Source organism: Carlito syrichta, unplaced genomic scaffold (assembly GCF_000164805.1).
Source record: "Carlito syrichta isolate Samal-C Ts95f unplaced genomic scaffold, Tarsius_syrichta-2.0.1 Scaffold308224, whole genome shotgun sequence".
In the NCBI taxonomy this organism is placed as follows: domain Eukaryota; kingdom Metazoa; phylum Chordata; class Mammalia; order Primates; family Tarsiidae; genus Carlito; species Carlito syrichta.
In genome coordinates, this window is record NW_007252320.1 from 14,105 (window position 1) to 40,628 (window position 26,524).

Here is a 26,524-nt window from a genome sequence, read left to right on the forward strand (position 1 = left end):
GCTATTCAAAGCCTTAGATTTTAATTTTTTAAAAAGGGGGGCGGTGGCTACCTGATGATGTCTTAAATGTCGAAATTGTCACTATTTCTGCCTTATTGATGAAAGTAGTTTAAGGGCTGATGGATTTTTATATTTTGATTTTAATGTAATCCTGTACCAGTTCTGTTAAATCACACAATACAGTAGACTTAGGCCTTAATACTTGTTTGTGTACAATTGCTAGAAAATTAGAGGTCGTATCTTAAGATAATATAGATGAAAGCCTTGAAAAGTAAGCTAACTGGTTTCTAGAGACATGTAGCACATTAGGGAATCTGGGAAGGCCCGATGATGATGATGATCTGAGAAGGTCTTGGGGATTGTGACAATGACAACGATGATGAGTGTTGGCCATAGATCCAAGAGGTGCATACCTCTTGAGAAGGTCGTTGCCCAGAGCTATCGAATGCTTACTCCGTGCAGATGAGTGAGCCAGAACCAGCACAGCCCAAGCGAGCTGGTGATGGGGCATGGCCCACAGCTGAGAAGCCGCTGCCTGCTGGCCACGTCCATTGCCTACTTCAACACAGGTGACTGCCCCTCTCAGCATAAGTGTTCCCAAAGGTGTGGGTATGGAAGTGGACGGTGTCAGTAATTGCCTTTTAAGTGGGATGGGATTTCTGAGTGGCTGTGGAATTCCTTCCTGAGTCCCAGCTTGTAGACCCAGCATACCTTACTCCAGCCACTTTCAGGAAAACTATGTCAGAATACATTAGCTGTAAGAAGTGGAACACCCAACCACAAGTGTTTAAGTGACGAGGCTGGTTACTGTCTACATGACAAGGGAAACGTGACACAGGCAGCACCGGGATTGCTCTAGTGGCTCAGTGATGTCGCAAGGGATGTGCAGTTCCTCTTCTGTATCCTCCTCAGCATGTCTTCAGTGCACACAACTAGAAGTGGCAAAGTTGGAATATAACATTCAGGATTATCTCATGCCAGGAAAGTGGTGTGGTCTGTGAACGCTTTATGGCGCTGGGCGTTACCTGCCCCGTGTTCTGAGGTCTGACATGATCACAGATCTCACCGTAAACCAGAGACGTGTGTTGCTTTATAAGAGCTGCTTGGCTAGGCATCAACTCCTGTGTATACCCCGTTAATGTGTGAGTTTCACTGACAGTTTTCTTTTCAAAATCAATAGTGCTCCTAGTGTCAGATCCTTCTGCTTGTTACCCAATATTGAGAAAGGGTCCTATCCTGTCACAGAAGGGTTTTCCAGCAGAATAAATGTGCCAGGCAGGAAAAGCAAGGGAGCTCTAGTCTCCTTAGGTTGTATTCAAATTAGATGTATTTTGGACCCTTTTTTTCATATTTTAGAATTCTCTTCCCTTTTATTAGCCATGTGTTAAATTTTTGAACTCACTTTTCTTTATATTTTGCAAACAGAAGTTGATATCACCATTGCTTGGTAACCAAGCACAAAAGCAGCTTCCTTGGTGACTGCTGGGAGACCCTGTCAGATGACAGGCGAGCAGGAGGCATATCTTTTCCAGCCTGTCAGTTATTATGTGTGATAATCCCTGTAGTTAAATGTAGCTTCCAAATTAAGAATGCAGTGAGCCTTGCCATTGTGCTAAAGGCATAACTGACTCATTTTCAAAAAATTCAGATGATATTTCAACAAATGATCTCTTCTTGAAAATATCTCTGAAAGGTAAACTCTAAAGCATAATAATTCAGGCAAAGGCGAATGTCAGCATGTGGTATTGAAAAAAAAACCATATATATGTATCCCAAAGCTGGACATGGTGGCTCAGGCCCGTAATCCCAGCCATTCTGGGAGGCGGAGACCAGAGGATTGCCTGCGCCCAGGGGTTCAAGACCAGCCTGGGCAACTTGGTGAGACCTTGTCTCTACAATAAATCAAAAAATTAGCTGGACATGGTGGCACACGCCTGTAGTTCCAGCTACTTGGAAGGCTGAGGCAGAAGGATTATCTGAGCCCAGCAGGTCGAGGCTAGGGTGACCTGAGCATGCCACTGCACTCCAGCCTGGATGACAGAGTGACACTCCAACTCAAAACAACAAAAAAATCCTGGATTCGGGTTCAGGATACCACTGTTCCACATCTGGTGTTCTCTGTCCCTCATGCTGCCTGTGTTTTTTTAGACACAGCTATGATAAGGTGGGTTGTCTGATTCCTGGTAGCATATGACCCTAGGAGGGAAACTGGGGGATTGGTGGGGGGTGGTGAGGAACAGAACTGATAGCAGATCACCAGTAACAGAAAGCCCTCAGAAAGAAAATCACACATAAGGGAAAGTAGGAGTGTTTAGCATAAGAGCAAACAACTCCATAATGTTAACCTCTGTATTCTTAAGGGCATCCATATGTCAGAACCCAGCATTGTAATTGATTGTAATTCATGACCCTGAATTATCAAGAAAAATCCAAATTGCATTCACTTTTGTAAGGCAGGAATAAATGATATGTTTTAGAATTTTCATAAGCTTCCTTTTCAATTTTTGGCAAAAAAGACTTAAGTTATATAGAAAAGTAGCTTCCAGACAGTCTGTTCAGAAAGTTATCCTGGGGGGTTGCCTTGGAAGGGGCTTCTCTTCACTCTCATGCAGAGTTCCTTACTTTTTTTTTTAATCTGTTTTATGTATTTGTTTCTGCTTAAGTTTCCATTAAAGAAAAAGACTACAAATGCTTTAAAAACTATTTGAAAACCAGTGATCTAAAAATTTTAGTAATGTAGAATTTCATTCCTTAATGCCACCAGAGACATCACCCTGTAACCTCACACACACACACACACACACACACACACACACACACACACACACACACACACACACACACAGACACAGTGATAGACGTGGCCACAGGCCTTTGTCGGGGCAGAGAGGCACATGTCACCCAGCTGACTCCTGAGGTCCCTACTCCACAGCCAGGTCGGCGCAGCCTCAGTGGTACGGCTTTTGCTGGATGAAGCCAGCAACCTGGCCGGGCCATGGGGCGGGACAGAAGGAGGTGTAGGGTCCTGCCTGTCTTCACCAGATGACCCCACCTTGAGTCCACACATCCCAGCAGTTACCTCAACTGCCTGCTTGTGAAGAGGACCCTGAGGGGAAGTGGCAAGTACCTGGAGGAGGCTGGGGAAGGGCAGAAAGAGAAAAACTCAGAAGGAAGTGGGTCTGAGCAGGCGGCTGTCATCGTGACATTAGGGCTGCTCTGAATCACACCACAAGGAGAGAAGCTTCAGCAGATGTCTTGCCCAAAGATCATCCTGAGGCATCCCGGGGCTGGCCACACCCAGGGGCAGGTGGGCAAGGGGCAGAGACAAGCTAGAAACCCTGCAGCTGGAACTTTCTGTGGTCCATGCGGCAGAAGCAACCTGGTCCTTCCCTTGCTCTGAGCAGTGCCTGTGGCCCCCCACGTGAGGAGAGGGCTCGCTCCCTGCTCGCAGCACCCGCAAACCCGTAACTTACTCAACAGAAGAGACCGTACAGAGGTTGGTTTGTTCTGTCTTGGTATCACCAGTAAAGAATCCAAGCCCTGGCACCTGCTCCTTCAGTGGGGAACCATGCCTGTCCACAGCTGCATCAGGATTGCAGTACTGTGAGGCATGTGTTTCTAGTACACAGTTCGTCCATTCTTGTATTCCCTGTGGCTTATTTTATCCACAAAACACAGAAAGCTAGAAGTTTTGTTTTGTTTGCCAGTAACAGCCAGATTGTCAATTCCCAAAAGAGTGTCACACTTCAGTCTCTTTCACCTCTTCCCCAGCTGGCTCTGTTCCCTTTAGTGTGAAAGGGCACTGTCCCAATCTCAGTCATGCTTCCGCAGGGATCTCTTTCCTGCCGACCCCACCCGGCCTTTCACAGAAGGTTAGTGATGTTATTTTTTGGCCTGCGCCTGTAGCTTTCACTCATGCTGAAGTACTATCAAGTACTTCATGGATATTTCTAGGGGCTGAGGAGAGTACAAAAGGAATATGAGACAGGCTTAAAGTCCAGTAGGAGAGATAAGGCCTAGAACCACAGGTTAGCCACTGAAGGCAACACATGTTTTTGGAAGGTAAAGGATGCAGTGACCTTTACCCTAAGGAGTGCCCAGATGTGGAATATCCACATGTACTGAAAAGGCCTCTGGAAAACACGTGGCTTGATTTGAATCTTGAAAGTCAGGTAGATTTGTTTGTTTGTTTGTTTGTTTATTTTGAGTCAGGGTCTCACTTTTTTACCCAGGCTGGTGTGCAGTGGCACACTCATGGCTCACTGCAGCCTTGACCTATTGAGCTCAGGTGATCCTTCCACTTCATCCTCCTAAGTAGCTGGGACTACAGGCGTGTACCACCATGCCTGGCTAATTTTCTGATTTTTTTTTTTTTTTTGGTAGAGACAAGGTCTTGCTTTGTTGCCTAGACTGGTCTTGTACTCCTGGACTCAAGTGATCCTCCTGCCTTGGCCTCCCAAAGTACAGGGATTACAGCTGTGAGCCACCACACTCAGCCAACAGGTAGATTTTTAGAAGAGAGAAAAACATTCACTCATTAGCAGACCCTGAACATTTGCCATAATACTATAAAAAAGGGATTGGCAGTAGCAGGTCATTGTCAGGGAGTGGGGGATGGAACACATAACATCAATAAGGGTACCTGATCTCAAACCAAGCAAAGTGGGGACCAAAGGGAGGCACACACTTTACCTGTACAAGGACCGCTCGTATACCTAATACTGAATTGTACCCCACACCTTTAACATTAAAAAATAAATAAATAAAAATAGAAAGAAAAAAAAAGGAAGAGAGAAAAACATGAAATTGGAGTCATGTTGCAGGCAAAGTCTCAGACTTGGATCAAAATGTGTATTGTGAGGACTGACCCAGCAAGGACTAAGCAAAGGCAAGGAGGTGGTAGGGTCAGGAGACAGGAAGAGCTGTGACCACGTGTGCTGTTTCCAGGGTCCTGGTGGCCTCTATTGCTCATTCCAGGGGAAGCCCTTCCTGGGCAGACTCTAAATCCTTTTCTTGGCCCAATTGCTCCTTCCCCCTCGCCCTTCCATGCCCACTGCTCACACCTCTGTGCATGCTGTCCCCTTTGCCCACATGTCCTCTCCTTCTTTCCCCTGGCCCTCGCCCCTCCCCATCACTAGCCCCTGCCTGTTCATCCATGCTAAACTCATCCCAAGCCTTCTCCACCTACCCTAGGAGACACTGTTCCTTGCTGGACTCCCAAAGCAGCTGTGTCTTCTTCCGCTGGTGACCTTTCTGATATCCACCCCACTGTGGGCCTTCCGGGCTCCACTGGGGGACTTGTTGGGGAAGAGGGGTCCGCCCATTTGGTTTGTCCTAAATACAACATAGAGATATTTGAAAAGGCTCCTTCCATTGATTTTCTCGTAGAAGGTAAGGGCAACTTGGGGAGAAAGGTGGGTGTTGACTCCTGAATGAGCGGACTTAGGACTGAGCTTCCAGCTCTTATCCTCTGGGCCCCGTGCCACCTAACCTCATATCTGCTCCATTTGATGAGCAGTGACTCAAGAGTCCAATCTGGGGGAAACTGCAAACCGAAGAATGCACAGCCTCTTCCTGGCCAATGCAGAGATGCTGGCAGTACCCTGCTGTGGGCCAGCACATGGGCGTGGACGTGGTATGTAAGTATGAGCTGAGCAGGAGCCAGACGTAGCCCAGAGGAGGTACTGTAAGCAGACGCAAATACGCCACTTTCTACCCTCAGGGAAACTCTTTCCAGCAGAGAAACCCTTTTTGTTAATGTGCCAAGCCTTCCCTGTGGAACTAAGTGATCCTCTGAGCCACTACACCATCTCTGGACTTCAAGAACTGGATCTGAACTGGGCATCCTCACTCTCATACTCACATTAGAAACCCTCTCACTTAGGTTCTGCTCCAACTTGAGCCCAAATCATCCAGGGCGGTGATCATCCATGGCATGGGAAGGTCAGGGAACTAGGCCCTCGCTGATGCCTGGCCCCTCCCACCTTCCCCCTTTGTGCAGCTGCCATGTGAGAGGGGAGGGGCTGCCATGGGAGGCATTTCCATGGGCACCTTTCCGCCCACTGCATTTGAATGTTGCCATGGCAACTGATAAGGCTTCAAAGCAGCTCAAGTGGTGTTTCTTTCTTCAGGGGGAAAAACATCCCCTATTGCTACCTCCGTGATGCGTATAGCTAGGAGAGGCAAGCATTTGGAGATGGGGGTGGGGGGGTGGACCACAGTCACATATTGCATAGTGATGCTTGGGTCAATGACAGGTCACATATACAACCATGATCCCATGAGGTTACAACTCTGTTTTTCCCATACCTTTTCTATGCCTAGAGATGTTTAGATATACAAATACCCTGCACGTGTTACAGTTGCCTGCAATACACGCTGTACAGGTTGGTAGCCTAGGAGCAATAGGCTAGATCATCTAGCCTGGGTGTGTAGTTGGCCACACCATCTAGGGTTGTATGAGTACACTCCACTCTTGATGCTTATACACTCCACTCTTGATGCTTGTACACATTTCTCAGAATGTATCCCCATTGTTAAACGATATATCGGGTGCATAGCGTGTCCATTTAGGCATTGAGTGCTATAGGATCACCCACATGGTCATTTCAGGTAGAGATGATTATAGGAGCAGGACAAGCCATGCAGGAGCCTCATATGTGCGTGCCTCTGGGCTGGTGGGTCAAGGTGGGTGTGTGTGAACTGTGGTGGGGCTCAGCCAGCCTCACCCTTGTCTTCTGCCCGCAGCTGCCACCACAGGCCTCAGGGGGAGGCTGTCTGAGGGTGAGCAGGTGAGCCCGGTGAAAGGTGTCCACTTTTGGCTTTGAATCAGCCTGACAACCTTGGGCAAGTTAATCTTCAGTGAATCTGCTCCTAGACACTTCACAACATAAAGGTGCAGTCAAAGCCTGGAAAGGTTTATTGTTCAATGCAGCATGGTTGGGCGGAAGAAATAACACCAGCCTTGAGGTCAGACAGCCCTCAGTTCTGTCCCTGCTTGGCTCTCTACCACCCAGAGGCCTTGGGAAAATGTGTTAACTTGCCAGTCTTCAGTGTTCTCATCCAAAAAGGGAAAATAAGTCCTACTCTGTAGGGTTGCTGTGAGAATTATAGATCATGTATTCAAAGACACGTACACTACAGATAGCTAGTACCTAACGGGTGTTCATTAATGTTAAATACTAGTTAAAATACCTGGAAGACAGAGCCTAGACCTTGACTTATTCGGTGTTCCCCAGCATCAGAACTAACTGGAAGCTTTTTAAAATACTCAAGCCAAGGTAACTGACCAAAATTTACAAAGATAGGATCAAGGACTCTGTATATTTTTAAAAATATCCCTAGGTAATTCAGATATACATAGGGTGCCCCCCAAAAATGTAGACACATTTTAAAAAAGGGAAAAACTACTAAAATTGTAATACTCACTATATACCATTAACAAAAGATTAGCCCAATCTTTTAAGCGAACATCATACTATACATGGCTCCTGTAATTCCATTCAACTTTGAAAAAGTAATACATAGATAGCATCGCTTAAAATGTGTATCCATTTTCTTGGCACCCCCCAGTATATAGCCTGTGATTCAGGATAGGCAATATGCTTTGAACATGGATAGAGCTGGATTCCTCTCCTTTATTCTACTGCCACTAGCCCCTGTCATGCTGCCCCATGTGTGTTCTGCTTCTGAACTCCACAGGCTTCTGCTAAAATGATCTGTGTTTGGAAGGAGGAAATAGTTGATAAAGTAGCTAGGAGTAATTTAACCAAGAAGGCAAAGAAACACTCAAGTTACTCATCTTTTCTCTGAAGGGAAATTGCAAAGACTTTCTGCAGAAAGCAGTCTGAGGTCCCTAGATCACAATTTGGCCATCTTGGTTGTCTTATGGGTTAGACACGTGACATTTAAGGTGACTTTTGCAATAGACTTGAGCCTTACCTAGGAGTTTAGTGTGCATATCACTAAAGTTCCTTTGTGAATCCCACAGGAACGTGGCTGAAGAGTGGTCTGGGTCTTGTGCACCAGGAGGGCAGCCAGCTGACGTGGACGTACATTGCCCCCCAGCTGGGGTACTGGGTAGCAGCCATGTCCCCTCCCATCCCAGGTAACATGAAGCCATCACTTGCGATTATTGCAGATTGATTTCTTTGGTCTTTGAGGGTCCAGGCTAAATATGCTTTTGGAAATAACTTTTAGCAAGACGATCACATCTTATTCACAATGGTTAAAAGTGTGAAAACAAAATGATGTCAAGGAGGTATTTTGTGAGGGTGGGGGAGTTCTGGTTAGAACTCTCCCATCTAGGATAAGAATAATGTATAGGAAATAGTCTTGTCTCGTGGCCCTGTTTTGCTCAGACAGCTGCCATAGGGAATTTTAACCAAAAGCCCACAGAGGCTAGTAAGACCTCCTCCCTAATTCCTGAAACAGCTGTGGCCTGGTGTAAGAGAACATGTAAGGCTAAGTGGAGGCACTAGCAGCAAGTCACCATCGTGGTGGGGCATTTCCAAAGAAAACGTGGTGGGGCATTTCCAAAGGCTTAAAGGCAAACCAGCTGGTTTTGTGTCTAAAAGCATCGTTGTCTCTACTTAGGATCTGTGCATTAACTCATATCTTTCAGAATGTGATGAATAAGCTCATTTTTTTTAGCCTATAAGACCCCCCAATAATTATTCCAGTGTTGTTTTTTTCAAAATAGTCATCTCAGGAGAATTATTTCCAGCAAGGGCTTCCCATTGCATGAGATACCTTTAGAATCAGCATGACTTGAGCTGCCTTCGTTAGTGAATCTCTTCATTGACGGCAAATCTTTACGCTCAGAGGTTACCTTTTTTTCTTTTTTCACACATCTAAAAGTCATACACATCCAAGACTGGTAAATAAAGTAGATTATTGAGTTAGGTCAAAGTATACCATGATTACGATACATCTCTTATAAATTTAACCATTGAGCCGGGCTCGGTGGCTCAGCCTGTAATCCCGCGCCTTTGGGAGGCTGAGGTGAGTGGATTGCCTAAGCCCGTGGGTTCGAGACCCGCCTGGGCAGCGAGACCTCATCTCTACAATAAATCAAAAAATCAGCCGGGCGTGGTAGCGCATGCCTGTAATTCCAGCTACTTGGAAGGCTGAGGCGGAAGGATCGCCGGAGCCCAGCAGGTCGAGGCTGCGGTGGCCGGGAGCGGCCACTGCACTCCAGTCTGGGCGACCGAGTGAAACTCCAACTCAAAAAAAAAAATAAAATAAAATAAAATAAAATAAAATAAATTTAACCATGAAGGCAATTCCAAAATGAAAGTTCAAAATATTTTTTAGCAATGGAATTAGCACTTGGACTCCCAAAGTAACTGAATTGATGAACCTAGATAGGTGTTGAAAAACGCATCCAATTGACTTTATAAGAAAATGTACACTTCACATCTGTGTCTTAAGAGTATATATCTCCCTTGATGGTGTTGTTTTTGTAGCAATAAAAGCATAAGCCAGGTATAGAAATACCCATTCTTCAAATCTGAGATGTCTAGAATATGACTTAAAGAAAGGGAAATAAACTATTTACGTATCAAACTAGAGGTCAGAAAGCCCATGCATTAAAATGAACTTTAATGTTAGGTTGTATTTCAAACCACCGTGGCTATCACTTTTCCCATCATGTAGTAAATCAGTATATGCCTTTGTTCGATGGGAAGAAAAGACTGCTGGACCCAGGTCCCCCTGGAGTTTCCTGGCAATGAAGGAAAAGACGCAACGCTATAAAAAGCATACAGTGCTGCCCCTGATGGTATTTAATGTGGGATTACATATGGTGGTAACCTTACAACTATCACTTTTATTGAAACAAATTACAGTGATGCTGTGCTTTCGTGAGCCCAAAACCAACAAGAAGATAATTAGGATTTTAGCTTTTAACTCTAAGAAAGAAGTGTAACTGTGAATTTTATAAAGAATTCCACTGGCTTGGGAAGTGTTCCTTATAGAGAAAAAAAAAGAATTCCACTGGCAGAGATTAAAACAATGGCACTTAAAATACTTTCAGGACCAAGTTTTAGCCATTTGAAAATGACTTCTGTGTGTACCCCCAGATTTCTTGGTGACTCCTAACAAGCCTTTGCTATGTCTGTGGAGTTTGTCTTTGTATTTTTTTTAAAATTGTTTTTCTGAACAAATAAAGTTGTCAGTTATTTTTTCCAATGTTTGTAAACTTTAACCCATTCTCCCACTCCACTGAAGTGAATTATACTTGAAAGAGAATAATGTCATTTTTTTTTAACCTAAGTAATAACACTATTTTCAAACACTGGAAAATCTCCTTGGTTCTATATAGCTCTTAAATAAAGAGATTTGTCTTCTTAGACAGATTTAAGAAATCTATCCCCTAGGATATCAAAAAATAAAAATAAGCAAATAGATGTTTAATTTAGATTTAACCATGCTACTCTGAAATAATGGGAAACCACAGTTTGTTTCTTTCCATGTATCGGTATACCACCAGCATAACTGGACACTGATAAGTGCCCGAATATTGTGATTTGGGAAGGTTTTTGTTGTGGTCAATCTGTTGTCAATAACATTGAGATAAATTTATGCAACTACTAAACATAAAGAATCTGAGTTAAGCTGCCTCTTGGGATTCTCTACAATGTAAATGTAAAAGAATATGATTCTTTTAATAAAATTAAAAGATAATATTTTAAGATAATGTATCTCTGGTAACTTTATCTACAAGTTGTAAAGAGACTCGTAGCCATGTAAGTTTAGCTTATTTTGAGAAAGGATTGTAGAGGAAGATTTTACTTTTAAAAATGGAAAGCATTTTAGTCACACTTGACACCCCTGTAGTAAGTTGTTGACTTTTTTGAAGTCAGAAAATTTATGTCATGCATTTTAACTGATTCATTCGGGCAGAGAGCTCACCACATAGTAATAATTGACTGCCCAGGAAAAGTGAGAATAAAAATCTAGTGATTTTTTTTTTCCTTGAAATATAGTTTCCAGGTAGACCCTCTTTCTGAATGTTATATTATCATGCATTCATTTTCTTTTTTAAAAATCATGTATTTAAGCCGGGCTCAGTGGCTCAGCCTGTAATCCCGCACCTTTGGGAGGCTGAGGTGAGTGAATTGCCTGAGCCCGCGGGTTCGAGACCTGCCTGGGCAGCAAGACCTCATCTCTACAGTAAATCAAAAAATCAGCTGGGTGTGGTAGCACGTACCTGTAATTCCAGCTACTCGGAAGGCTGAGGCGGAAGGATCGCCGGAGTCCAGCAGGTCGAGGCTGCGGTGGCCGGGAGCGGCCACTGCACTCCAGTCTGGGCGACAGAGTGAGACTCCAACTCAAAAAAAAAAAAAAAATCATGTATTTAGAACATTATACTCTCTTCTTGGCTAAGGAGGGCCACCCCAACAGAATCACAGCTCCTATTTGTTGACTCTTCAAAGTGCTGCCAACCACAGAAGCGTCCATAACAGTTGTGTTCATCACTGAATGAAATGATGGTGGTCCCTCAAGCACACCATCCAAGGGTATCTTCCTGTGTACACTTCCTCATGCCCCAACCAAGAAAAGTAGGAAGAAGACATTATGTTCTCAATGAATGATCCCTCTTTTTATTTAAAGGTATTTTTTTAAAAATCTAAAATGCCATTTTCTGACCTTCTAGGTCCCGTTGTTACACAGGACATTACCACGTATCACACGGTGTTTCTTTTGGCCATTTTAGGAGGAATGGCTTTCATACTTTTGGTTTTGCTGTGTCTCCTTTTATATTATTGCAGGTAAAGTGTTACCATTTTGGCAATATCTTTTTTAATTTAGAATCTCTTGTGCAATCGATATTTGGAAGCAATGATATGGAGGGGGTTTTTTTTTTTCTTTCCTTTTTCGGAATTGTACTTTTTCTTTTCATGAAGAAGTATCTAAGAACTCAGATTTGTGATCCAAGTTGCAAATGAACCAACAGGGTATATGTAAAGCATGCTGGGTAACATTGCTTGGAAGGGGAGTTATAGTAAAAAAATGTAATAATTATCATATGATTCATTCAGAATATTCCTAATCACTGGTTAAGAGGTGATACTCTCGAGGGCAGAGCAGGAACTATTATTATTTTGATGCCACATCTGTTCAGTTTACAATAATTTTTTCTTATTGTTTTTATTTTTTGTAGAGATGGGGTCTCACTATGTTGCCCAGGCTGTTCTCAAACTCCTGGCACCAAGCGATCCTCCCGCCTTGGCCTTCCAAAGCATTGATATTACAGGCATGAGCCACCATGCCCGGCCAAGAATGTTTATTGTACATTCTTGAGTAATCCCTTTTGAATTAATACCTGGGCTTACAGAAGCCTAAGGATGAAATATCCAAATCATGCTGCTCTGGATTAAAGTAAGGACAGGGTGTGGGGTGAGAAGGCTTCTGGCTGTCGATTAGTTTTGTCTTGTTTCTCCCATGACAGTTGAGAATTAGGATTTTTACCTGAAACCCGAATCGTTTCCGTCCTGAGAATTTCTAACCTCTGGGTTTGACTTGTGTCTTTGGTCACAGGCGGAAATGCTTGAAACCTCGCCAGCACCACAGAAAACTACAGCTTCCTGCAGCCCTCGAGAGTTCCAAAAGGGACCAGTCCACTTCCATGTCGCACATCAACTTGCTGTTTTCTCGCCGGGCGTCAGAATTCCCAGGCCCACTGTCTGTCACCAGCCATGGCCGCCCAGAGGCCCCGGGCCCAAAGGAACTGATGAGTGGGGTCCATTTGGAAATGATGTCCCCCAATGGCGAGGGAGACCTGCACACGCCCATGCTCAAGCTGTCCTACAGCACCTCCCAGGAGTTCAGCTCTCGGGAGGAGCTCCTCTCTCACAAGGAAGAGGACAAAAGCCAAATCTCCTTTGATAACCTGACGCCAAGCGGGACCTTGGGGAGAGACTACCACAAGTCAGTGGAGACTTTTCCCTTAAAGACAAGGAAATCCCTAGAACGAGAAGGCTATGAGTCCCCCGCCAACGATGACTACAGGGGCAGTTACAATACTGTGCTCTCGCAGCCTTTATTTGAAAAGCAGGACCGAGAAAATCCAGGCTCCACAGGTAGTAAGCTCGCCATTCAGGAGCATCTGTACCCCGCACCTTCATCTCCTGAGAAAGAGCAGCTGCTGGACCGCAGGCCTACTGAATGTATGATGTCGCGATCAGTAGATCACCTCGAGAGACCGACATCTTTCCCGCGGCCGGGCCAGCTGATCTGCTGCAGCTCTGTCGACCAGGTCAATGACAGCGTTTACAGGAAAGTGTTGCCCGCTTTGGTCATCCCCGCTCATTATATGAAACTCCCGGGGGACCACTCCTATGTGAGCCAGCCTCTGGTCATGCCTGCTGGTCAGCAGCTTGAGATAGAAAGACTCCAGGCCGAGCTCTCCAACCCCCACGCGGGGCTCTTCCCACACGCGTCCTCGCAGATCCAGCCGCAGCCCCTGTCCTCCCAGGCCATCTCTCAGCAGCACTTGCAGGACGCAGGCGCCCGGGAGTGGAGCCCTCAGAACGCGTCCATGTCGGAGTCCCTCTCCATCCCAGCCTCCCTGAACGACGCGGCTTTGGCTCAGATGAACAGCGAGGTGCAGCTCCTGACCGAGAAGGCGCTGATGGAACTTGGGGGTGGGAAGCCGCTTCCGCACCCCCGGGCGTGGTTCGTCTCCCTGGACGGCAGGTCCAACGCCCACGTTAGACATTCGTACATTGACCTCCAAAGAGCTGGGAGAAACGGAAGCAATGATGCCAGTCTGGACTCTGGTGTGGACATGAACGAACCCAAATCTGCGCGGAAGGGAAGAGGAGACGCCTTGTCCCTGCAGCCCAGCTACCCACCTGTCCAGGAGCACCAGCAGAAGGAGCCCCGGGCCCCGGACAGCAGCGCCTACACGCAGCTCGTGTACCTGGACGACATGGAGCAGAGCGGCAGCGAGTGTGGGACCACAGTCTGCACCCCCGAGGACAGTGCCCTGCGATGCTTGTTGGAAGGGGCAGCTCGGCGAAGCGGCGGCCAGCTGCCCAGCCTGCAGGAGGAGACGACCAAACGGACTGCGGACGCCCCGCCGGAGCCCGCGGCCAGTCCACACCAGAGAAGATCTGCTCACGAGGAAGACGAAGACGAAGATGACGACGACGACCAAGGAGAAGACAAGAAGAGCCCCTGGCAGAAGCGGGAGGAGAGGCCCCTGATGGCATTCAACATTAAGTGAGCTGTCCTGGAGCCACCCGACTGTGGAGTATAACGTTGCCAAATATCCTTTCTCATGGAAGCGCGCACCTGCTGATGGAAGACGCGCCCCACCGTGGCCCGCGGCTGCTCACTGCATTGCGGTTGGCTGTGTAAATGCTAGGAAGGAATGCAAGTGATCGCTCAGAATAAAGGATGACTTTGGCAGACGCTGCCCCTCCCGGGAGGTGGCTGAAAGTCGTGTCCAGTGTCCTTCCAAGGAACTCGACGTGTCCGCCGCCAGGGACACTGAGAAACCGCACGTGATGTCGCTACGCTCTAACGATCACCTCAGTTCTCCCTCAGATTCTGGGAGCAGATGAAACTCTTTTGGCATTGCTTGAATCAGTTTGTATCACGATAATGCTACTGTGAAGCTTTGATTGAGAAATTCGGTCGGCACTTAGTGTCTCAAGGTATGCGTTCTCTCAAAGGAAAACTATGCATCGCTGCTTCGTTGTCTGATTTTTGCTTAGCTTTTGCTCTGGTTAGGTTTTGTCTGGGGGTTTGCCATTAAAAAAAAAAAAAAAAAAAAAAAACCAAACAGTTTGGTCGTAAAGATTGTATTCCTTGGTCTTCATCTGTTCTTCTCAGTGGTTGATTTCGGCGTCTCCCTTCAGGAACTCCCTGGGGTCATCTCGGAACATGCAAGCCTTTTAATGAAATCATACTGAAATTTTTTATCAGCTAAGAGTCCTTCAATTCTGGTCCCATTAACTCCAAGTGCCTTTTTTACAGTGACAACAGACAGTCCCTCGCTTTTTTTGTTTCTTTGTTTTTCTTAACCTCGTTCATTGAACTGCCTGGATTTTATAAAGCTATACTATGATACCCCTCTTCTTCCAACTGCATGCTGCCAAGTGCCATTGGGGGGGTTAGCATCTTCATTTCAACACAGTGTACTCTCTAGTTATCATGTGTAACGTGGGTTCTGTTTAGCTAAGATAGACTAGAGGACACGTTAGAGATGCCCTTCCCTGCCCCGTCCCTGTGGCCGTCATCAGGGTTTCACTGGCTGTTTGTATATACGGTTACGTATTAACTCTGGAATCCTCTGGACGGGTCTTGCTTACCCAACATGGGAATATGGACGACGGGACAGGTGGGTCGAATGTGACTATTAAAAAAAAAATCTTATGTACTATCCAAAAGTGCCAGAATGACTCTTCTGTGCATTCTCTTTAAAGAGCTGCTTGGTTATCCAAACACAAAAATTCAAAATAAACTCTGAAGAAAAGAAAAACCGTTTTGTGGTCACATTATTTCATTCTGAGCCATTAGCTGACTCACGATCGTTACTAAGACATTGTCATTCATTCCTTGGCAATCTGAAACGTATTCGGCCTGTGGGGCTTGAATTTAAAGACCCACCTCAAAGGCACCTAGAAGTTTCCACTAGGGTTAAAATCCTTAAAATCCACCTTTGTCTTTAGTTTCATTCAAGAACACAGAGTAACATTTTGTGGTATGTCAGGTAAGCAGAGATGTCTGCATTTTACAAGAAACTGATATTGTATATTCAGTATTGATCCACCTTGGGAGAGCTTCGAGAAGATATCATTAGAATGGTGAGAATCATCCCAGATACGTAAAACTATTCATCAGAGTTATTAATGGAGATGTCAGGACATTGGACAGACTGGCAGAAATAAATTAGACCAGCTAGGTTTACAGTCAACAGCTTCCTTGCAAAAGTATTTATTTGTGAATTCCATGCAGGCAGGAAGCTTATCAGGCTGGTTTTTATTATTTTCATTCTCAAATGGTGATAGTTTTGTGGTCATTCTGATTTATTCTGTGTCATTATCTGCTTCAAAATTGTTATGAAGACTTCGTCATTTGGCCAGGCACAGTGGTTCACGCCTGTGATCCCGGCACTCTCAAGCAAGGCAGGAGGATTGCTTGAGCCCAGGCATTCGAGAACAGACTGGGCAACATAGTGAGACCTTGTCTCTACAAAAAATTAAAAAATAAGACAACCAACCAGGCATGGTGGTTCATGCCTCCTCAGGAGGCTGAGGCGGTCACCTGAGCCCAGGGGGTCAAGGCTGCCATGAGCCATGATCATGCCACTGAACTCTAGCCTGGTCAACAGAGTAAGACCCTGACTGGGGGGGAAAAAAAAGGACTTTGTCATTCATTCCTTGGCAGTCTGAAACGCGGTTGTTGGACTTATAAAGACCACCCACAGACACCTAGAAATTTCCACTAGGGTTAAAATCACTTTTAAGGGGGTGGCTTTCAAAAGGGGAAAATGACTCAGAGAGTTCCCAACAGTGGGACAACTAACAGATGGAGCCTGGAAATTAACAAGTGAGGTGCCATTCACTGGGAAGTGAGCACCTCACCAGTAGGTGGCAGGGGTACCCTTGAGATGCCAGGGAGATGTCATTGGTCAGCTCCTCTCAAAAGAAAAAGGAAGTGGTCCCTCCAAGAATACCCAGGGCCAGGCCTAGGTGACAGGGGAGGGGGAGAGGTTGCGGGGAGGAGGACGCTGGAAGACCTCTCTGCTGTCACCCATCTGCAACTCTGCCTAAGGTTGCTCCTTGTGAAATGACCTCCTTCAAATGCTGGTTTCCAGGAGAGCCTCGTTTGACGCATGTTACCTGTGCAAAGCAGATGACACATCATTGCAGTGCTGACCATAACAGACCTGGCAGGAGGATGAGGCCAGGGAAGAAGTGCTTTTCTGACTCCTTATTAGGTGAGCCCTACCTGGGAAGGCCATGATGATGGGAACTGTCGAGCAGCCAGCCATGGTCACGACACATCAGGTATCTCAGAAGACAAAGCAGGTGGGTTTGCCCAAGGGGAGCTGATTTTGCTGGAGATAAAGTTTAACTCATTTTACAGTTGTCCAAAATGAGGCTCAATGATCGCCAGATTGGAATTCTCTGGACACAGCACCGTGATTGCAGACTTTACACATGTATCTTCTCTCTCTAGCCTGGTGAGGACTGGGAAAGTAAAATATGTCAGTATTCCAAATCAGCTGTAGTGTCTGAAGGACCAATTCCATCACAAAGGCATCTTGCTCACGCCCCCTAGTGGTGAGTCATCACCGGCCTGTAAAGAAGCTGGTTGAGTCCAGACACAGGCCCAGGGCTGGTCTGGGAAGACACAGAAATGAATCCCCCCCTCCCTGGTTCTAGCCTCCAGGTGAAGTGGGTGAGGAGAAAGAAACCAGGGTCCAGGGACTTCCTATCTGGAAACAGTGTATTGGAAACAATAATGCATTCAATTCTCAAAATGTTGCTAAGAAGATATATTCTTTTCTGTTTTACACCCAAGTCAAGGCTTGGTAGTGAAGTAATTTGAGGACTTTCAGCTAGGAACAGTGCATGTGTGTCTGCTTAGGAAGCCAGCTCTCTGGAAATGAATGCATTTAAGTTATAAATGTGTGTAAACTTACAGTAATAAAGAAATAATATAATACTCTGTTGCAAGTTCTCTTTGATTGATTTTCACCATAGCCAGCCTGTTGCAATTGCTAAGGGTGTAACTCTGACATGAATGTTGTTGTTTTGTATCTTTTATGATAAAGATGAATTTGAAACAGCCATGATTGATGTCAGAACATCATTTGTTCATCAGTCATGAGGTGACTCCTTTGCTGAATCAGGTAGTCGTTTTTGACGGCTGGAAGACTACTTCCTCAACTTTTTGTGCTATTCAAAACATAATGGCTCCAGACTCGACACAGTTTTAAGTTTAATCTGCATTTGTTAACATTTCCCCCAACACTTTCTTAAATCAAGCCCTAGTGTATAGCATGCGCCAATTTCTGTAGTGTAAATACCCCCCCATGGCTAATTTCAGGCAACTAGGATGACATCACTGCACACAAGAGTTGGGAAGAGAACCCCAGTGGCACAGTTATATTTCCACTAAATAGATACATTGGTGGTAAATAACCTCAAGAACATAGATAATAGTAAAATATACACTTGATCTTCGTTATTCACAGATTCCATGTTTGTGAATTTTACTACTTGCTAACATGTCTTTGCAACCCCAAAATCAATACTCAGTATGTTTTCATGATCATTTCTGGAGATGGGCAGAGTGGTGAAAAATTGAAGTTGTCCAGGGTGCACATTTTCAGCTGAGGTCAAACTAGCAACCCTCTGCCACCTTCTTATAGCCTCATACTGCAAACAAGTGTCCCTTTTGCAGTCTATCGATTGCCACACTTTCTGCATTTCTGTGCTTTTTGTTGGTAATCTCATTGTTTATTTTATTTTTGTTTTTATTTTTACTTTTTTTGAGTTGGAGTCTCACTATCACCCAGACTGGAGTGCAGTGGCCGCTTCCGGCCACCGCACCCTCGACCTACTGGGCTCTGGCGATCCTTCTGCTTCAGCCTTCCAAGTAGCTGGAACTACAGGCACACGCCCGGCTAATTTTTCTGATTTATTGTAGAGATGTAGGCGGGTCTCGAACCCGCGGGCTCAGGCAATCCACTCACCTCAGCCTCCCAAAGGCACGGGATTACAGGCTGAGCCACCAAGCCCGACTACCTCACTGTTTAAAATGGCCCTTGGACTGAGCATGGTGGCTCATGCCTGTAATCCCAGCACTTTGGGAGGCTGAGGTGGGAGGATCACTTGAGGCCAGGAACTCGAAACCAACCCGGGCAACATAAGGAGACCTAGTCTACAAAAAAAAATTAAAATGAATTAATAAATAATGGCCCCCAGTGATCCTAAGTGTGGGAAGGCTTTGATGAGCCTTATGGAGAAATCTGTGTGTTAGAGAAACTTCCTTCAGGCATGCGTTATAGTGCTGTTGGCTGTGAGTTCAATGTTTATGAATCAATATATATTAAATGTTTCTGTCTTTAAACAGAAACATACAAGACAAGATTAGAAATTGATCAATTGTGACCACAGGCTCGCAGGAACCTACCCCTGTATTTCCCCTAGGAGCAAGGATTCTAATATTGTACTCACTAATTCAGTGTTTGCTGTGACTTTATAGATATATTTTTTAAATAAACTTTTATTTTTTTGTAGAGATGAAGTCTCACTATGTTGCCCAAGCTGGTCTCAAATTCCTGGGCCCAAGCAATCCTCCTACTCGACCTCCCAAAGTGCTGAGATTATAGGCTTGAGCCACCATACCTGGCCAATGCTGCAACTTTGTAGAACATGATTACCTTGGATAAGAAGAACCGACTCCAGTGAATAACTGGGAAATGATGAGTTTTAAGTAATCCTTGCCTTTGTTTTGAATATAATTATTTAACTGTAAATCTGTAAAGATGAATGTTTAACAATGACTGTGTCTAACAACTAACGGCAGGTTCCCCGAAGTCATAAGTACCTCTCCTAGGTCCACTCCGGCACACCACTAGCTAGGGAGGCGGCAGGTGAACAAAGGTCTGCCTGACTCCCAAAACCTAGTCCTTACTTTTTAGGTTTTACTTGTATTTTTTAAAGCATTTTTATTGTGAGATCATTTTATATTTACAGACAAGTTGCAAAAATAGAGCATTCCTGAACTCCATTCAGCTTCCCTGATGTTAACACCTCATGGAACTATGAGACATTTGTCAGAAACTAAGATGTCAGCATTGGTACGATGCTGTGACCTACACTACAGACATTCCATGTCACTAGTTTTTCTGCTAATGTCCACAAAGTGCATATTGTAGTTATGCAATGCCTACATTCGTCATTCCTGTAAAAACTAGAAAGTACAAATATAAATAAACAAAAAAAGTCGCGATCACCAGAACTGCCACCGAGACACTACAGCTGGTATTTTGTTGTTTCTCTTGCAGTGTTTTACCCATAGAAATACGTATCTCTACAAAACAATGCTCACCCTGCCCTGCCATCTGCTTCTCCCACTAAATACTGTATTGCCAATGTCTGCCCATGTTAGCAATTAGAGTTCCAGATCTTTCTTTCCTTTTTTTTTTTTTTTTTTAATCAGAGTCACACTCTTGACACCTAGGCTGGAGTGCAGTTGCACACTCATGGCTACTGCAGCCTCAATCTGCTGGACTCAGGCGATCCTTCCACCTCAGCCCTTCAAGTAGCAGGACCTACAGGCACGTACCACCATGCCCAGCTAATTTTTTGACTTATTGTAGAGACGAGGTCTCGCCAAGTTGCTCAGGCTGGTCTCAAACCTCTGGGCTCAGGCAATTCTCTCACCTCCACCTCTCTAAGTGCTGGGATCATAGGCATGTGTTACTGCACCTGACCTTAATTTTTATTTATTAAGTATTTTTCTTTTAACTTTTTGAAACTTCAGATGGCAACTTCTAATAAGGACAAAAATCTAGATAAAATTGCTCACCAGACTTTGGGGGTCACTCAGGGTACAAATGGACAGTGTTCACTGGGAGAAGAATCAGAGACCTTCTCCGGGTATGGGGCTGGCCATAGCATCTGGGAGGCACTTAGGAAAGAGAGTGCCCTGACCCATGCCGGGGACATGCAGTGTCATTCAAGTGACAGGGACCCTATGCACCCGGAACTTTATTTAGTATACACTTGCACAGACAAATGCAAAAGCAGTGAGGCTAAGAATCTGAGAACATGAAACCAGAGCCAAAAAAAGGAATTAAGCCTTAAAACCCAATGGTAATTAGGCCACAAGCCTGATAAGCCCTATGTGATTTGTTGTGTTGTGTTCGCCCTCTTGCAAATGTTACTTTTGCAGACCTCTTTAGCCGAGGACAGGGTTGCAAACATGAGTAAAGTTAAGGCCAGCTGCAGTGTCTTACACCTGTAATCCCAATACTTTGGGAGGCTGAGGCGAGAGAATCAGGAGTACAAGACCAGCCTGAACAACATAGCAAGAGCTTACTTATACAAAAAAAAATTTTTTTTAATTAACTGGGTATGGTGGTGTGCACCTCTAGTCCCAGCTGTTCGGGAGGATGAGGTGGAATCACCTGATTCCTGGAGGTCAAGGCCAAGGTGAGGTGTGATTGTGCCAACTGCACTCCAGCCTGTGCAACAAAGACCTTGACTCTAATAATAATAATAATAATAATAATAATAATGAGTAAAGTTATAGATAGATATGTGGGGTGATTTTTCACCCATTTTGAAATTCCACGATTTCTCATTTCCTGGATTGACACCCATAGTTAAAGCAAGTTGCAATTATATTGGGGGACTTTTATGACAACGCTTGACATCACAGAGTGCTTGCTGAATGAAGCAGGCATGGTGGTTGTCATGGTCCATAGAATTAGAGAAGGTAGCGATGATAGAGAGGAGGGGCCGTTGCTGTAGTCGATCAGGAAGCAAGCCAGCTAAACCCTTCAGCAGTGGAAATTGCAAGCCCCACCTCCCCCCAAAAAACTATTTTCAAGTCTGTGAATGTAAGCACACACCAAAACACCTGGCAAAGGTTTCTGCTGTTGTCCCCAGTGTTTGTGATTTGTTTCACGTTGATTTTCTGGTACAGGAAGTCCCCAACATATGGGAGTTCGGTTCCAAGAGCACGTTCATAAGTCCATTTGTTGTAAGTCCTTCAAAATTGGCCTAGGTACCCAACTAGCACAATCTGCTGTAGAGTGCTGTATGTATTAGCAGGATATACTGACACCTAGTGGAGAGAAATAGTACATTAAAAGATGCACTGTTAAAGTTTGTAACTTGAAGGTTCATATGGAGGGAACTCACTGTACCTGCAAAGTGGCTCATGATTTGTGTTAGACCATTTGCACCTGAACAGGAATAGGAGGGCCTGAGGATCTCACATGGGAGGAAATTGAGGGCTGAAACCATGAGTGTTGAGATGACCTCCCCACACAAGTAAGTGACCACACGGGACAGGGCCCCATCTCCTGACATCTGGACAGTGAACAAATACCTCTGCACCTGCGTGTTCACACCCTCTGCTGTCTGTCCACATTCTGTATTCAGTTGATATTCAATAGAGTCTCAGGCATGGTGGGCCAGGATAATTATTAAAATTCTAGGGCTTGGAGTCAGGAGACCTGAGTGTCAGGCCTGGCTCTGACATTCAGACAGGTGACCTGATGCTTTAGAAAGAGAATGGAGACATATGCTCTCCTCATCCATATGGATGGGTTGAGTTCAAATGAGACAATGAATAGTGAAGTTCTTTCTAAGCTGTAAATTACAATATAATTTTAATTCTTCTAAATTATTTTTTGTATTTGTAGTTCCCCAATCCTGTTGCTACCGTGTTACGATGGTTATACCAGCTGCTTCTCAGCTACTTTTTTTTAGGAAAATGGCAAATGAAACAATCGAATCTCTTTTTCCCATTCTAATTGCTTTCTACAAGCTTCCTCTGAGTAAATCTCTTCCTTTGTGAAAGTGGGATGCTTTGCCAGGTGTTTGAAAATACCCTGTGGGCTCAACAGAGGTGCAGCCTTCTTAAAGATTCGTCTAGAAGCATGTGGTAGGACACTGCCTTTAAGGCAGTAATGTTAGGGTAGGTGCCCAGTGACCAAAACTTTCTACTCACCTCAAAGATGAGTAGCTTTATAAAACATGGTGGCTGTTTCTTAATTCCTTAGTTTACTTGTAGTGAGATCATGTGCTTGTAACTTTAGAACACTGGAGCTCAAACTAGGATGCAAGTTAGCATTACCTAGATAGCATCACCTGGGGAACTAGGGAAAAATTACTGAAGTATTTGGGCCCCACCACAGACTGACTGAATTAGAATCTCTGCAGATGAGACCTGAGCACCGATATTGAAAGAAACCTTAAAGCCCAATGGTAATTAGTCCACAAGCCTGATAAGCCCTATGTGATTTATTGTGCTGTGTTCGCCCTCTTGCAAATGTTACTTTTGCAGACCTCTTTAGCAGAGGACAAGGCTGTAAACATGAGTAAAGTTAAGGCCAGGTGCAGTGTCTTATACCTGTAATCCCAGCACTTTGAGAGGCTGAGGTGAAAGGATTGCCTGAGCCTAGGGGTTCAAGACCAGCCTGGGCAACTTGATGAGACCTCGTCTCTATAATAAATCACAAAAATTAGCAGGACATGGTATCATACATCTGTAGTTCCAGCTATTTGGAAGACTGAAATGGAAGGACTGCCTGAGCCCAGCAGGTCCATGCTGTGGTGGCCGGGAGCGTGCCACTGCCCTCCAGCCTGGGCGACAGAGTGAGACTCCGACTCAAAAGAAAAAAGCCAGGTGCAGTGGCTCATGCCTATAATTCCATCCCAGCACTTTGGCATGCCAACGCAGCAGCTAGGAGATCTCCTCTCATCTCCTGCCCTCAGACTGGCATTTACACCATCAACTCCCCTGGATCTCAGGCCTTCGGACTGGAACTAAGTTACGACACCAGCTTCCCCGGATGTCAGCTTGCAGATGGGTGACTGTGGGACTTCTCAAACTCCATATTCTAGTGAGCCATTTCCACATCATCTTCTATATATAAATCTACAGATTCTGTTTCTCTGGAGAACCCTGACTAACATCACCAAGGCATGACATCAGGGCACCACCATAAAAGACAAGGCATGATCATAACTCCATGTCATCCTGACATGCTGCATCCACTACACATGATCTTGTTATGAGTCTCACAACTGTCCTGCTACACAGCTAAGGCGGGTTATGTTCATCTGCCGTCCGTTCAAGACTCAGAAATGAAGTCCATGACCTAAACAGGGGGAAAGGTTTGGAATTTGAACTGAAACCCAGATGCTTTGCCCGGAAGTGCAGTATGCTCCCCACCCCAGCTGCTGCCTCACAGAGGTGAGTCCCAGGATGGTAACAGCAGCTAACGCTTGACACTTCTGCGTTTCCAGCGGGGCTCTGAGCATGTCCTGTGGATTGACTCATTAAATCCGCACTCTAACCTGGCAAGGTTAGTACTTGTGTAATTTCACAAACTAAAGGAGCAGAGTGACTGAAGTTATAAATCTAGTTCTTTGACTCTCTGCAATGCATATTCAATAGTGTTACTTTTCTTCTTTTTCTTTTGTATAGATAGGGTCTCTTAAACTCTTACCCTCAAGTGATCCTCCTGCCTTGGCCTCCCAAAGCACCTGGATTACAGGCATGAACCACCACGTCCGGCCCAATCCTGCTATTTAATTGTGGAAAGCTAAAAATGTTGTATTTCTCAGAATGCTAACCATTTGATAAGTAGTACAACATAATTATAAACTTCTTCCAGAAACACGGGAATGGTGACTGACATCCTAAATGATTCTGTGATGCCTACTCTCTGAGGCAGCATATTTTGGAGACTTGTGATGTTAGTCACTCTTTAAAGGCCAGAGAAGACAGGAGAGTAGGTTAAAATGAAATCAAATGCACAGTAGTAGAAAATATCATACTGGATATCATGAGACACACATGAGGCCATAATGACGGCAAATATAAAACACCTACTTGGAAACGGAGAATAGCTTAAGAGGCATTGGAGATCAATTACATTTTTCCTCCAAAGAGGTCAGAAAGACAGATTCTCATTTTCTTGAGTAAGAGAGGAAGAATGTAAGGTCTTTCTCAGAGAAGCTGTTTGCCTTTTTCTGGATTGGCGAGAAAAAAAAAAAAGGCAAGAGAGTGGCATCTTCAGAAAAGCAGCAACACAGAACAGAAAGGATTCTTGGCCATAGACCACTTTGAGAGGCTCCTATGAGGATTGTCAGGCCGAGTGTGATCCCAACACTTTGGCTTTGGGAGGTGGAGGTAGAGGATTGCCTGAGGCCAGTGGGCAACTTGGTGAGACCTCTTCTCTACAGTGAATCAAAATATTAACCGGGTGTGGTAGCGCGCACCTGTAGTTCAGCTACTTGGAAGGCTGTGGCAAAAGGATCACCTGAGCCCAGCAAGTCGAGGCTATGGTAGCAGTGAACCTGCCATTGCACTGAAAGAAAGAAAAAAAGAGGAGGAGGGGGAAAGAGGGGGGGTGGGGAGAGGAGGAGTGGGAGAAAGATAGTTATCTTTGTTAAGAGTTCAGTATTGCATAATGCAGCTAGTCCCCTCAAAGGAAGAATGGAAGGAAGGAAAGAAAAGAGAGAGAGAATCATCTTTATTCAGAGGTCCTTATTGTATAATGCACCTAGCTCCCTCAAATCATCTCTGGAATGAGACAGAGCATTGATAAATAGTCAACTTGCCAAGGAAGTCATTGGGAACTACAATGAATTTTTTTTTTTTATCTCAATCGTTTTAAGGGATATAAATGGTTTTAACAATGAAAATTTCAGTTATGCGAGCATCAGTTTTCCTTTCATGGGAACTAGGACTATAGTTGTTCCTTCTAGTTGATTAAGAATACAGTACACTGTTCTAAACTTCACTTTTTTACTGGGATCATAGAAAAAAATCTAGACCTTCAGGAAAATCTTTTGTTTGGAAAAGGAAATAAACAGGCGAGTATACTATGAGAAACACATTTATTCAATAAATAATATGGGATCTTCAAGTAACATTTTAGCACACTGAAGGTGAAAATCTGGAGGGACAGGGAATGTAATTGTTTATAGAAAACAGAAACCTCATCTTTGATTCATTGTATATCCTGAGACTTGCACGGTGATGTGTGTGTCTGTGTGTGACTTGCACAGTGGTGTGTGTGTGTGTGTGTGTGTGTGTGTGTGTGTGTGTGTGTACACATATAAAGGGAAAAAGGAACACACAGAGAGTACAACTAAGAGTGCAGTAGAAATACTAGTTGGTAAATTAATTCACAAAAAATTATGAAAACAAAGCTACTGAACCATGTACTACTGGCTTTTGATCTTTTCTCTGTTTATAAAAAGCAAGTAAGTTATTTGTCAGATGAAAAGCTATTTGCTAAGTTGTCTTAATAGTCCTTTTTCCTTTACATTCTTCGACACACACTACCAAAATGACATTTCTTCTCATGTGTTTAAAGAGAAATCTTTGGTGCCTCTTTCTAGCTAATAATTCCTACAAGTGATGTCCATCAAACAGGATGGACCCCAAGGGCCGTGTCTTTACTATGTCACTCTAACTGCAGGGACCAATCAGAGTTCTTCTCTGTCTTTTTTTTTTTTTTAAACTAGAGCTGAGAAAGCTACACAAGTGGTGGAACTACAACATAGGAATCTGTGAATTTTTTTGTTTGCTTTTTTTTATAATTTGTTTGTTTGATTATTTTGAGTCAGAGTCTCACTCTGTCACTCGGGCTGGAGTGCAGTGCTGATCACGGCTCACCACAGCCTCAACCTCCTGGACTCAGGCGATCCTTCCACCTCAGCCTCCTGAGTAGCTGGGATTACAGACACGTGCCACATGCCCAGTTAATTTTTGTATATTTTGTAGAGATGAGGTCTCAGTATGT

The 26,524-nt window shown here is 44.6% G+C and overlaps 1 protein-coding gene across 1 annotated transcript; it reads left to right on the top strand.

Annotated features, from left to right (window-relative positions):
• The first annotated feature begins 502 nt into the window (after positions 1 to 502).
• On the top strand, positions 503 to 15,493 carry FAM171A1 (family with sequence similarity 171 member A1). The gene is made up of 6 exons (XM_021716165.1): positions 503 to 569; positions 5,194 to 5,391; positions 5,519 to 5,635; positions 7,991 to 8,107; positions 11,660 to 11,774; positions 12,544 to 15,493. The coding sequence occupies exons 1-6, from the start codon at positions 503 to 505 to the stop codon at positions 14,231 to 14,233; spliced, it is 2,304 nt and encodes a 767-aa protein (XP_021571840.1). The 3' UTR covers positions 14,234 to 15,493.
• The last annotated feature ends 11,031 nt before the right edge of the window (positions 15,494 to 26,524 follow it).

Excerpts from the sequence above, each read along its gene's own strand:
- FAM171A1 (XM_021716165.1), top strand. The coding sequence starts at position 503 with ATGGGGCATGGCCCACAGCTGAGAAGCCGCTGCCTGCTGGCCACGTCC. Across the intron at positions 570-5,193 it reads CATTGCCTACTTCAACACAG|GAGACACTGTTCCTTGCTGG; the intron begins GTGACTGCCCCT and ends CACCTACCCTAG. Across the intron at positions 5,392-5,518 it reads CATTGATTTTCTCGTAGAAG|TGACTCAAGAGTCCAATCTG; the intron begins GTAAGGGCAACT and ends TTTGATGAGCAG.